At 47.8% G+C, this 13810-nt stretch overlaps 2 protein-coding genes across 8 annotated transcripts in view; both read left to right on the top strand.

Annotated features, from left to right (window-relative positions):
• The first annotated feature begins 126 nt into the window (after positions 1-126).
• cfap53 (cilia and flagella associated protein 53) lies at positions 127-5133 on the top strand. Its single transcript, XM_037116752.1, has 8 exons — positions 127-297; positions 1694-1923; positions 2165-2338; positions 2425-2728; positions 2863-3081; positions 3848-4064; positions 4156-4258; positions 4757-5133. The coding sequence occupies exons 1-8, from the start codon at positions 229-231 to the stop codon at positions 4998-5000; spliced, it is 1560 nt and encodes a 519-aa protein (XP_036972647.1). The 5' UTR covers positions 127-228; the 3' UTR covers positions 5001-5133.
• Positions 5134-6012: 879 nt separating this feature from the next.
• myo5b (myosin VB) overlaps positions 6013-13810 on the top strand; it is a 29697-nt gene continuing 21899 nt past the window's right edge. For 2 of the 7 annotated variants that reach the window (XM_037116719.1, XM_037116716.1), the window contains exon 1: positions 6013-6187. In XM_037116719.1, coding sequence (XP_036972614.1) covers positions 6158-6187 — 30 coding nt within the window. In that variant the 5' untranslated portion in view covers positions 6013-6157. Of the gene's footprint in view, positions 6188-8577; positions 9014-13810 lie in introns of those variants that run through there. The other 5 variants (XM_037116723.1, XM_037116724.1, XM_037116722.1 and 2 more) reach the window with 4 other exon arrangements.

Genomic DNA, 13810 nt, shown 5'->3' with positions numbered 1-13810 from the left:
ACAAAAAAGTTTGAATCCATAATGTTCATGAAAACAAACCTGGTCACTGCTTAGTTACTCTCTCCTCTGTGATTGGTGGAGGAGAGTGGGGGGCGGGGCCTCCACCAGCAGGGGCGCTGTTGTGTTTCACGTTTGTGGTTACCATGGTAACTGAACGCCTCTGTGTTGACGGACCGCACGGACTGATCGATACTACTGATCATCTTCATCATCATCAGACAGTTTAAAATGCTGCAGGATCAAAGAAGGACAAGATGTCGGGAGTTCACCGGACCGACGCCTCATTCAGCGGCCGTGGTGAGTCACCGACACACGGTCACTCTGAGCCCGTCTGTCCCCTCAGAGAGGAACCAGACTCCCTTTAGAAATCACTCAATTTAGAGAGTTGTTCCATGAGGTTTAACAGACGGTGTGAAACTCTGGTTGTCTCTGACAAAGACTAAATCTTTGTGTCCTTCTTGTAAATTCAGCATTAAATGTAATACATGAAGCCAAGTATTAACCACAACCTCACCAGACTCCATTAAAAAATCAGCTAATTTTAAGAGTTGTTGAGTTAGCGCACAACTTTATAACGTCTCTGTCTCTAACAGATTCTGAATCATTGTGTCCTTGTTGTAAATTCAGCATTAAATGTTTCAGCTGAAGTTGTTTGTCTCCTTGTAAAAAGTGTCAGTTTGTGGCAGCATGTCTGTACCAGCCTGTCTGCTTCTGTGTCTAAAGTGCTAAAGTCTTACCTGCCAACATTGATCAGCTGTTTGAACACACTGTTTACACTGATTTCACCATTTACACTCCATTTATGAGAGAAGAAACATGTTATTGATCTGAACATGTCACATGTTACAAAGACACTAAACAGGAACAATATAGGCGACTTCTTTGTCCCCGTGGAGAAAGTCCCCAGACTCCCTTAACAAATGTGTCAGTTTAGTGAGTTGTTGAGTTGGAGACACTTTATAAACTCTGTGAAACTCTGTCTCTGACTCATTCTGCATTATTTGGACCTTCTTGTTAATTCAGCAGATGTTCTACATGAACTTCTTTCTGTCTTTGAGTAGAAACATGGAGTCTGTCGACTCATGTTACTACACAGTGACTCAGTGTTTAAGGACACATGATGTCAGGTGAGCTGTTTATTTGTTTTATGTTTTCTTTGAGTGAATATTATTCATCTCACAGCTGTATTCATTTAATAACTAGCTGACGTAACTCATTTAGACTGCAGCTCATTTTACACGGAGACGTGTTTAAACAGGAACAGACTCAACAAGAAATTATAAATTAATTAAAATAAACAGTCAGTTGATAAAAAATAACTGAAGCACACGATGAGGGATGACAGCAGATGATTTAATCCTTCATCATTACTTCATTTAAAGTTCATTAAGAAACATAAAGATATGATTAACATAACCTTTGGACCAAATGTAGACACGTTATTAATAACATGATGGAGCTGTGATGAAGGTGGAGTCATGTGACTGCAGGTGTGTTCTGTTCGCTCGTCTTCTTCATCTCAGAAATTCTTTTACATATCTGACCGCGAGACAAACATCCAACATGGATACAAAAATTACTTTCTTTAACAAATAAAATAAGTTTGAAGTCTGAGGAACTTAAAATAAAATTAGACCTCAACACACACAGTCTGAGACCTGAGACATTAATAAATGTGTTCTGTGTCCAACAGAGAGCAAAGGTTCCGTCTTCGAGGCAGGTGGACCATCTGATCCTGGACAGACAGAAACGGGACGCAGCCCGAGACAAAGTTCTGGAGTTCAGCAGGATCCAGCAGAACTGCGACAGGAAGACGACGTGGCTCAAGAGTTCAGACAGTCATTTCCTGAGAGGAACCATCAAGAGACAAGTCCAAAATGTTCTGAAACAGCAGGAGGTCCAGGTCCAAAAGAGGAGAGACAGGTCCGTCTGTCTCATCACTCACAGTCACTCAAGTACTTTACAGAGTACTTCCCTCTCAGATTACCTCATACCTCTACTGCATCTCAGAGATAAATACTGTCTCCACCTGTCTGACTCATCCTGTCTGTCTCATCCTGTCTGTCTCACCCTGTCTGTCTCATCCTGTCTGTCTCCACCTGTCTGACTCATCCTGTCTGTCTCATCCTGTCTGTCTCATCCTGTCTGTCTCCACCTGTCTCAGGCTGCGTGTGCTGCTGGAGGAGGAGGAGCAGAAGCTCCTGCAGGAGATGGAGGAGAAGATGGAGACATCGGTGGAGAAACAAGCAAAGATGAGAGAGCGAGCTAAGACCCTGAGAGAGAGGAGGGAGAGAGACAGACAGCAGCTGGTCTCAGACAAACTGGACCAGCTCTTCAGGTGAGCACACCTGCAGATGTTCACAATAAGAGTCTCTGCTCATGGTTAGAGAGCATACCTCACCAGGTGATCCTGTGTGTTGACAGGGAGCGGTGTGAGGAGCTGCGCACCATCCAGAGCCGACGTACAGAGCAGCAGGTGTGCTCGGAGCGAGCCGCTCAGGTGAGGAGCCGGCAGGAGCAGGAGGAGCAGAGGCAGCGCGAGGAGAAGGTGTTCGATGAGCTGTGGGAGGCCGACCGACGAGCCAAAGAGGAGCGAGAGGAGCAGAGAGTGCAGAGACAGCAGCAGAGAGACATGCAGCAGCTGGACGTCATCAGGAGGCAGATGGAGGAAGCAGAGCAGCAGAGACAGCAGCAGAGACAGCTGAGAGACGAGGAGGCGGAGCTCATGGTCTGCACACACACATATACCTACAGTATATATACAGTACATACAGTAAATACAGACATGCTGTAGATTCAGGAGTTATGGTTCAACATGAAGTATTGTCCTGTTCTCCTCTGTTGGACCTCTCGGTGGCCCAGCTGCAGCAGCAGGAGGTGCAGCGGCTGCAGAAGCAGCGCGAGCAGCAGCAGAAGCTGGAGGATCAGCAGAGCAGGCGGCGGCTGCTGGATCGAGGTTTACGGCTGAAGATGAAGCGTCTGGCCAGAGAGCAGCAGGACGAGCTGCAGCTGGACATGAACATCCTGCAGCAGCTGCTGCGACAGGACACTGATGAGAGACAGGAAGCTGCCCAGAGGAAGGTGAACACACTTTACTGCTCAGCTCCACAGTGTGATGGCAGGATGGCAGCCACTGCTATAAGTGTATGAATGTATTTATGAATTACTGTAAGTCGCTTTGGACAAAAGCGTCTGCTAATTGCCCTTAAATGTAAATGTAAATGTAAAAAATGTATGAAAACTCTTTATTCACTGAAAGTACAGACAGGAAATACTCTGTTACACAGAAAAGTCCTGCAGTCATCATCTCACAAAATATACAACCGTCCACCGTCTGAATTCAAGTTTCTGTCTTTGACTGAACTCAGACGAGCTTCATCACCTCGTTAAGTCAAACTGAACTCAAACTGAGTCACAGTCACCAGAACAGTGTTGGTTTGTCCAGTCACCTCTGGTTCGGTCCAAATCAACGTGAGAATGTTGTCATAGTCCCAGTCAGAGCTGCTGTAAATCACCTCTGTACTGTAAATCACCTCTGTACTGTAAATCACCTCTGTACTGTGTGCTCTGTCTTCACACTGACCATCACGTCATCACTGGGAGGCTGCTGAGCCCTCTCACCTGTGTTGACTCCACCTGTGGTGACTCCACCTGTGGTGACTCTGAGGCTGACTACTGTGAGCTACTTGCTAACAGCAGCTAGTTGCTACAGCAAAGTGTAGAGTGGGCAGCAGTTAGCGGTTGGAGCTGCCCTGTTTAGTTTTGGATCCTCCTTCAAATTCTGGTAGTTTTTGAGTGAATGACTTGATTACAGTTGAAGCTAACAGCTGAGCTGTGTGTGTCTCAGGCTGAGCTGCGTGACGAGCAGCAGAGGTACCGGCAGTATCTGGCTGATGAGCTGCAGAGGCAGAAGGAGGAGGAGAAGGAGACGGAGCAGTTGATCGAGGAGAAACTGAAGGAGGTGTGGACTAAACGGGAGGAGCAGAGTCGACTGCAGCGCGAGGCCAGAAACCGACTGATGAAGGAGGTGATGGAGGCTCGAAGTCTGCAGATCCAACACAAATGTAAGAAAACTGAGCATTTTATTCACCGTGTGGATTAATCCACTGCTGAACATAGTCCCTGACAACCGTCCCGTGTCCTCCGGTCCTGCAGTGAACATGAACCAGCAGAGACAAGCAGAGCTGTCCAAAGACAGAGACGAGCTGACCAGAGCGATGGAGGAGATGAAGCTGATGGACGAGGAGGAGAAAAGACGGTATGTTAACAATCAACCAATGTCTGTTGGTCCTGTACTGGTCTCTGTTGGTCCTGAACTGGTCTCTGTTTCTGAACTGGTCTCTGTTGGTCCTGAACTTGTTTCTGTTTCTGAACTGGTCTCTGTTGGTCCTGAACTGGACTCTGTTGGTCCTGGACTTGTTCCTGTTTCTGAACTGGTCTCTGTTGGTCCTGAACTGGTCTCTGTTGGTCCTGAACTTGTTCCTGTTTCTGAACTGGTCTCTGTTGGTCCTGAACTGGTCTCTGTTGGTCCTGAACTTGTTCCTGTTTCTGAACTGGTCTCTGTTGGTCCTGAACTGGTCTCTGTTGGTCCTGAACTTGTTCCTGTTTCTGAACTGGTCTCTGTTGGTCCTGAACTGGTCTCTGTTGGTCCTGAACTTGTTCCTGTTTCTGAACTGGTCTCTGTTGGTCCTGAACTGGTCTCTGTTGGTCCTGAACTTGTTCCTGTTTCTGAACTGGTCTCTGTTGGTCCTTGCAGTCAGCAGCAGACCCGTGAGGCTTATGAAGCCGACCTGAAGGCTCAGATGAAGCAGCAGCAGCAGCTCCGGTGCGAGCAGAGAGCTGAGGCTGACTGGGAGTATCAGCAGGGTCTGATCCAGCAGGAGCTGTACAACCAGAAGAAAGATGAGATCCTGTCCAGACCCACATCTCATACCACCGCCCCACATCCATTCAGACGAGCAGCGGGATCCGGGTCCGCCTCCACAGTCTGCCGCACATAGTCAGCCTGCACATGAAGTCAAACACTTTAATCGACACTTTACTGTGATATTCCTGTAAAAAAGGAAATCTAAATAAAGTCTGTTCATGCTGTGAGATTTTTCTTTAATCCTCTGGAATAAAATAAAACTACCCAGACAAAACTCTCAGTTCCTTTACTTGTGACCAGACTTTCAGGTTTCAGGAGTCTCCTTCGTTTTTTTCTGTCTCATTAAGCAGCAGCAGCATGTGCTAACATGCTAATGTTTAACACCATCTTAGATCAGCTGATGTGATGTCATCATTAACTGAAGGACACATGCTGACCTGATGGTGGCGCTCCATGAAAGTCAGAGGAGCAGTTCTAACAGTGGCTCCTGACTACATGCACCTGGTACCTGTACCTGGAGGGCAGGTGTTGTGTTGGGTCATGCAGTATTTACTGAAGGTGAGGGAGGAGATCCACGTTGCATCAAGTCTGGGGCTTTTATTGTGAAAGATCCATAATCCAGGAAGAAACAAGGTGAGTCAGTGTTTGTTTCAGCTCACAGGTGATGCAGACGGACTGATCCACTCACCTGCCCTCTGCTGAAGTAACTGGGAGCATCTGCACCTCAGTTTGAGCTGCTTTGACTTGACGAGTATTTTCTCTTCTTGTTCTGTCAGCTGTGATAAACCGATAATTAACTGCCCAGATACTTAATGTGAAAAGTCATAATTTAGGCTGATTATTTTTGTCAACAAATAATTAAAATACATGTTTGTAAAATGACAGAAAACAGTTAAACAGCTGGATCCATGTTCACACAGGAGACGCTGAACCAGATTTAAAGGAACAGTTCTTATAGTTAACAGAACAGTTCTGGAGCTTCCCGGTGAAACAGAGTTGCAGTGTTCTGCTGACCTCTTTGTTGTGCCTCCTTCATGCTTGTGGCAGGAAGATAAAGGCTGTTCTGGGCGGACCGGCGTCCTGTCACAGTCATGAGCAGGTAAACACCTCATACCTGCAGAGGGAGTGGTTTGGGAGTGGACTCATTAGCTCATGTAAGAATCAGAGTTAATGCTCAGACAGGTCTGAGATGAGCTGCTTCCCACAGTCATTCAGGTGATCCAAGGAACAGAATGAACATCTCTGAACGGACCCACTGACCCGACACAGGATCCAGAACTCTCCGACAGGATGACCAGTGACTACTACCCCTACTCCCAGGTAAGGTCCGTTCATTTATATGTGAGAGTTCTGACAGGTCTGACTGAGGTGTGTGGGTTAATGTCCACACACACACACACACACACACACACACACACACACACACACACACACACACACACACACACTATCAGTATATTCTTGTCCACATTACACAACATCACTGATAAGATTTCTCTCCTCGGAGGACCTTGTTCTTCAGGTCCAACAGGGGATCAGTAAAGGAACAGTTCACCCAAAACCTAAATCCAGTCATCAAGTCTGAAAAACACAAAAATAAACTCAAAAACTAGATTAAAACTTTGCAGAATTAGCTGTTAGCGTTTCCTGTTAGCATTGTACCTGTGGACATACAGACAACCATCACTGGATCACTGTGGTACTGAAGAACTTTAAAACAGGTTATTTACACCCTCGCAGTGCAGCACCTTCAGACAGGATGCACACTCTGGACAGTACATTACATCTGGACACAGTGTTGGAGGTGGCGCCATGTTCGTTCAAAAAACAGAACTTTCTGTGTATTAATTACCCAGATCTTCCGCGGCATGCAGGCAACAGAGTTTGTGCATTAGAGACTTCCTCTGACTGAGCTGACTTCCTTTTTATCACCCGGCTAACTTGAACGTGGATAAAATGATGCATTTAGACTTTCTAAATATTTTCGTACTGAATGGATGAAATTCTGACAGTGAGACGAGTCATTTTGTTGGGACGCTCACGTAAGTGTAGCCACCGTTTTACAGCTGCCTCTGGAGCTAACACATGCTAACACTTTTAGCTTAGCAGCTACAGTGAAGATTTCAGCTTAAAAAGGATGTAAATAAGGTCTTTACTACAGCAGACGAGCTGATGGAGACATCTGATGTTTAAATCAAGTCTCAGCTGCTTCAGTCGTTCAGCAGAACGCTGCAACTGTGTTTTACTGTGAAGCCTTTATATCCTCAGGAGGAGGAGAGGAGGACTTTACATCATCAGGAGGAGGAGAGGAGGACTTTATATCCTCAGGAGGAGGAGAGGAGGACTTTATATCCTCAGGAGGAGGAGAGGAGGACTTTATATCATCAGGAGAAGGACAGGAGGACTTTATATCCTCAGGAGGAGGAGAGGAGGACTTTATATCCTCAGGAGGAGGAGAGGAGGACTTTATATCATCAGGAGGAGGAGAGGAGGACTTTATATCCTCAGGAGGAGGAGAGGAGGACTTTATATCATCAGGAGGAGGAGAGGAGGACTTTATATCCTCAGGAGGAGGAGAGGAGGACTTTATATCATCAGGAGGAGGAGAGGAGGACTTTATATCATCAGGAGGAGGAGAGGAGGACTTTATATCATCAGGAGGAGGAGAGGAGGACTTTATATCCTCAGGGGGAGGAGAGGAGGACTTTATGTCATCAGGAGGAGGAGAGGAGGACTTTATATCATCAGGAGGAGGAGAGGAGGACTTTATATCATCAGGAGGAGGAGAGGAGGACTTTATGTCATCAGGAGGAGGAGAGGAGGACTTTATGTCATCAGGAGGAGGAGAGGAGGACTTTATATCATCAGGAGGAGGAGAGGAGGACTTTATATCATCAGGTGGTCAGAAGAGTTTTGTGACAGCTGTCGTGTCTGTTGTCATGTGTGAGCAGATCGAGTCCTCACCTGCTGTCTGTTGTGATCACCTGTCTGTATTGATCTGTTGTGGACGTTGATTGAACATGTGATCCATGATGATGTCATCACAGTGTGACCGCGTGCTTTTATTGGCATGAAGTCAGATGATAACACGACCGTAAAGATGAGGATGCAGCAGCTGCCCTCAGTGAAGCCTCACATCACTCTCTGTTGTCTCAGCAGACATCCTGAAACCTACAATCACATAAAAGACGTGAAGGTTCAGAACAAACAGAACCTCGGTGCTGATCCGGTCAGCGCAGCAGAACATTTTCAATGTCAACCAACATGAACTCAGCGCCTCCTGTACACAACTTTTATTAGAGCTGTGTGTTGTCCTGCTCAGCCATGTTGGTTCTGACCCATAATGCAACTGACCCATGACATCACAGCATGACATCACCGCGAGGAGTCGATGATATTGTTTTGTTCAAGGTTGATACCGATCACAGCGAGACTGATAATCAATATTTAAATCCAATATAGCTGTCTGTGACATTAAATGTCCCATGATGCTTTTCACTGTGATGTTCTGCTCCACATTTATCTAACAGTTTATATTAAACCTTTTAAACATCTTATGAGTCATAATCAGTCACTTTATTGATCTTTATGACTTCATCTCATCTTTATTTTATTTGTTATTCAGTGAAGAAAAATTAAAACTGGTCTCCTCCTGAATCCTGATGGACCCCTCAGCTGGATCCGGGGACCTCTGTGGGGTCCCGACCCTCATGTTGACAACCTGTGGTGTGTGTTGCAGTGCCCTGATGATCCAGTTGGTGTGTGTGAGTGTGTGTGTGTACAGTAGATCACACAGTGTCGTCAGGAAGTAGTTCCTGTGTGTTGTCGCTGGATTCACGGATCATTTCACGTCTTTTCTCTCCGTCCAATCACTGAAACAACTCACACACACACGCACACCTGCCGGTACCGGGAGCCGCTCAGCACGGAGCACGCGGACCGAACCTGCACCTGTCCGGACCGGAGACATGCGGACTGGGAGCTGTCCGCCGCTCACCTGCTGTACATGAACAAACTTCCGGATTGAAGGTTTTTAATGGACTCTTGATGGGAACAACCGGACCCGACCCGACCCGACCGTCGTAGTTTGGTGGTTCAGGAGGGAAGTCGATCCGAACCATGTCTGTGAACGAGCTGTACACAAAGGTGAGCCTTTTACCTGGAAAAGAGCCCGACGTCACGCTTATACACGGACAGGTGTCTCATCTACCTGAGTGTGTCCGATCCGCCGGTGTTTGAACTCCGTTCAGAACTCCGTTTAACAATTCATTATTTTAATGAACACAGTGTGCGTGTGTGTGTGTGTGTGTGTGTGTGTGCGTGTGTCTGTGTGATACACGCTTTCTGTCCGACATGAGTCAAGCTCGATGTTGTTGTAACGAAACTCTGAGAGCTGAGTCACCTGCGCTCGGTGCCGCCGGGACAACAGTGGTACTGAACAAAAGTGTAAATACTGTCACAACTGTAACTGTGTTCTGGGCTGGACACGAGCCGAATGAGTGAGGAGACCGAGCAGAACCCCTGGTGTGTATCTTGTGTGAGAGTCGGTGTCAGAAGCGACGCTGCGCTTTAAAGTGACATATTTTTGAATGGAGTTCAACACTGCAGTGAGCGGGAAGGTGCAGGAGCCGCTTCACCTGCGGACTATGCTCGATGGGAGGAGCCTATCAGACCTGTTGCGTTGAAATCAGACTCAGGAACAGTCAGACGGTTGTGTTTATTACTAAGGTACCTGGCTGTTGGAGGTGTGACGTCATCAGGGTTGTGACTGTGTAGTTCCACTCTGTAAACATGTGAATGAATCCTCAGGTTGGTTCTGTTTACAGGCCCGGTTCTGTCCACACAGCCCGCTGCTGTTTGCACTCATGTTAATCTGAGCAGATGTTCGGTCAGTCTCACCTGAGGGAGAGATTCAGTCTGATCCTCATCAATAAAACTGACAGACATTGATCAGGTATTGGTGACAGATTCCTGTCTGGAGGTTCTGATCAGTGTCTCAGACAGTTTGTGTGGAGGCGGGGCTTTGATCTGGGTGGCAGCTGTGTAATCCCTCCTGCTGGACTCTGCAGTCCACATCATTAAGTAGGGCCACTTAAAGCCGCTTCACCCGCTGGGAGGTGAAGTAATCCGGAGCTGCAGGCCAGCGGGGCCCGACCTGCTGCTCCATCTGTTGGTGTTCAGCGCCAACGTCAGCGGAGTCACCATCAGACACTGTGGGCCCCTCAGACAGTCTCATGGGCTCATGGAACCAGGTTCCCCGGTCCAGAGCCTCACAGTCCAGGGCCCCACGGTCCAGAGCCTCACGGTCCAGAGTTCCACGGTCCAGGGCCTCATGGTCCAGAGCTGCACGGTCCAGGGCCCCACGGTCCAGAGTTCCACGGTCCAGGACCTCATGGTCCAGGGCCTCACGGTCCAGGGCCCCACGGTCCAGAGTTCCATGGTCCAGGACCTCACGGTCCAGGGCCTCATGATCATGTTCATGTTCATGATGTGTGAGGACGTCAGTGTGGATCAGCACAGAAATCTTTACTGAACTGAGACCTCAGATCAGAGAAACAGAGAGCTGAATCAGCTGTCAGATGATGACATCACACTGACAATCAATCAATGAAGAGATGATCGATCAGCAGATGAAGAGATGACGACGTGTCGGGTTTCATCTGTGCATGATGAAACATGTCGAGGCCTCAGAGTTTAAATCTAAGAGGCGGTTCTGAGTCCAGCAGAGCAGGATCAGCCTGAAACACCACAGAGCCCCTGTGTGTGTGTGTGTGTGTGTGTGTGTGTGTGTGTGTGTGCGTGTGTGCGTGTGTGTGTGTGTGCGTGCGTGTCATGTTCTGATGTAGAAACCGTTTCCTCTCTGTGACCTTTAGCTGCTGTCGTCAGATCAAAGTTCCTCGACAGGTGCAGGTGTGTTGTGGCTTCCTATCAGACACACCTAGTGTCCCCCCCTCCCCTGATGTCATTGTGCTGACACGTCAGTGGGCGGAGCCTCACAGATTTCACCTGTGAGCTGGTGAACAGAAACCTGAACAGACGGGTCGAGTGTCCACTGACAGTCTGAGTCAGGTGAGCACTTCAGCTGCCGCTCGTCTTTATTCTGAACCTGTAGAACAACTTGTTCTCTGTTCTTCTTGTTTCTTCACCTCGTCACACACAAACACTCCCCCGACACGGCCATCATCCAATCACAGGGTGACAGAGAGTTTGTAAGGAGGCTTTCTTTTTCTCTCTTTAGTCTGAAGAACAGAGCAGAGGAGGCGTGACTGACGGTGCTGTCAGAACTTTACTGTGTGAGCACCGCTGCACAGGAACATCATAAAACCTGACGACGTGTTGAAGTGTGTCGCTGAGCTCCTCACTCGGTCGTATTCAAGAGATCTGAATTGTTTCACTTGTTCTGTTGTGGTTCTTTGTCTCTGACCCGGCAGGCGACAGTCCGCCACACGTGTGGCTCAGGTTGTCGAGGCGGTCCTGCTCAGGTGGTTCTGATCGGTGGACACTTTAAATCCTTTAGTGTCCAGATGTTTGTCTGATATTGACTTCAGGTGAAGTGATGAAGCTCTGCATCAGCCCTGTGTGCTCTGAGTGAAGACAGTGTTACACATGCATGGTATCCCACAATGCATTTCACTCAGAAACACACTGAACCTTTAACTAAAGTCTTCAGGGTCATTTCGGTTCTGACGTAACGAGTCTGGTTTGTGCTGAGAAGAGTCGGTCTGATGTTTTACGTCTGGATGTATGTTGGTCAGCCCCTCCCCCACACAAGTGTGTTCCTGCGGGCGTGGGAGTCCTCCACCCCCAACACCACCCCTCCACCCCCAACACCACCCCTCCACCCCAACAACACCCCAGCACCACCCCAACACCACCCCTCCACCCCAACAACACCTCAACAACACCACCCCTCCACTGTGTGTGTGTGTGTGTGCGTGTGTGTGCGGCCTCATTCCCTCTGGTGTGTCCTGCTGAGAGGCTCCACACAGACAACACGCTGCGCAGCCATTGGTCAGTTTGTGTCTGTGTCCCAGATACACAGACGCTCTGCCGGGCTTCTCTGATTGGCTGCAGAGATTTGTTCACGAGCTCCGTGTGTGTCTTTATCTGAACGGAATGATTTGTCTAAAAAGTCCACAAAGTCTCAGACAGAAGTTTATTAATGCAGGAGGACGTTATTGTGCCGAGACGACGGAGAGACAAGAGAGTTCAAACAGTCACGCTGACATCAACAATCACAGAAAGATAAACTACAGTTAAAATAGAAAATGTTGCAACATCGATACGTAATAAAAGTTTATTGCACCAGATATTGTTCTTAATGAAGGACTTCATGTTGTTCATCCTCTGTGAATGAGTCCTGAAACATGAAAACCTGGAGAGACGAGCAGAGGAACCAGTTCAGTGACAGAAAACAGAAAAACTTTAATTATTAAAACATGTTCATTATTGATGAAAACAGCTGCAGAATGTTCTGATGGTGTGAGACCAGCCCAACAGAACTGATCCAGTCTGTGGTCTGGAGACGAGGCTGCAGCTGGTTTCATGCAGGAAGCAGTTTGATTATAGCAAACTTTATTGATCCCAACCAGACGAACAGGAGAACAGATTCACTGTCACTTCCTCCAAACTACCAACTGAGAAGTGTGTGTGTGTGTGTGCGTGTGTGTGCATGTGTGTGTCTGTGTGTGTGTGTGTGTGTGTATGTGTGTTTAGTCCCTTTAATGCAAATTAACTTCACTGAAACCAGCATGTCATTTGAATAAAAACACACACGCTACCTGAGGTCACATGACACGACGACTCGTTATGTAACTTCACTCAGATTTACTGAAGTGAAGTGTGATGAACCAGAACCAGAACCAGGACTGAGCAGCCCGGTGCTGTGAGGTCACTGTATTTAAATCTGACTGCAGCGTGTTAATCTAAATCCTGCGTGCTGACTCGGCGCTCTGTTTCTGTTCATCATATATTTATCCTGCTGACTCGGCGTTCACAGATAATCTGCTCCCAGCAGATTAACTGACCCCACGATGTGAAGAAGAACTGGCTCGGCTCGGCTCGGCTCGGCTCGGCTCGGCTCGGCGTCTTCACGCCTCCTCATCCCGTCCTGACTGCGGGCCGACACGCGTTTCAGATCTGAGGCTCATATTAACCCTCAGAAACATGAACGCAACACGTTTGTCTGAACCGTCATTGGGTCAGATCACCTTTCTGTGCCCAGATGCTTCAGACCGGCTCCTGAGCGAGGAGAGGGAAAACACAGGAGTTGGGTTCATGTTTTGTTGGGTGTGTTCTGGTCGTGTTAGCTGTTGGTCCTCCTGACTGAGATGTTCCTCAGAGGGAGGATTTACACCTGGTGTGACAGCAGGATCTGATCTGGACACGTTATCTGGACAGTGCAGGTTCTGATCCGGTCTTGGTGTTGAGGAGCTCGATGCTGCTGCGTCTCAGCCCAAACTCCCTCACAGTGTCACAGTTTTGTGGGTTGTTGAGTTCAAGGAAACTTTATAAACTGAGTGAAACGAGTTCTTCAGTGTTCGTCTCGTCTTGTGGATTCAGTCTTTTCTGTCTCTGTGTGAAACATCGTGTGAGCTCGTCCTGATGTTCTGGTGTTCTGGTGTTCTGGTGTTCTGGTGTTCTGATGTTCTGGTGTTCTGGTGTTCTGATGTTCTGGTGTTGTGATGTTCTGGTGTTGTGATGTTCTGATGTTCTGGTGTTCTGGTGTTGTGATGTTCTGGTGTTCTGGTGTTCTGATGTTCTGGTGTTGTGATGTTCTGGTGTTGTGATGTTCTGATGTTCTGGTGTTCTGGTGTTGTGATGTTCTGGTGTTGTGATGTTGTGATGTTCTGGTGTTGTGATGTTCTGATGTTCTGGTGTTCTGGTGTTGTGATGTTCTGATGTTCTGATGTTCTGGTGTTCTGGTGTTGTGATGTTCTGGTG

The sequence above is a fragment of the Acanthopagrus latus genome, chromosome 12, assembly GCF_904848185.1.
Source record: "Acanthopagrus latus isolate v.2019 chromosome 12, fAcaLat1.1, whole genome shotgun sequence".
Taxonomy (NCBI): Eukaryota; Metazoa; Chordata; class Actinopteri; order Spariformes; family Sparidae; genus Acanthopagrus; species Acanthopagrus latus.
Note: the sequence above shows the minus strand (reverse complement) of the source record. Positions and strands in the feature narration are given on the sequence as shown.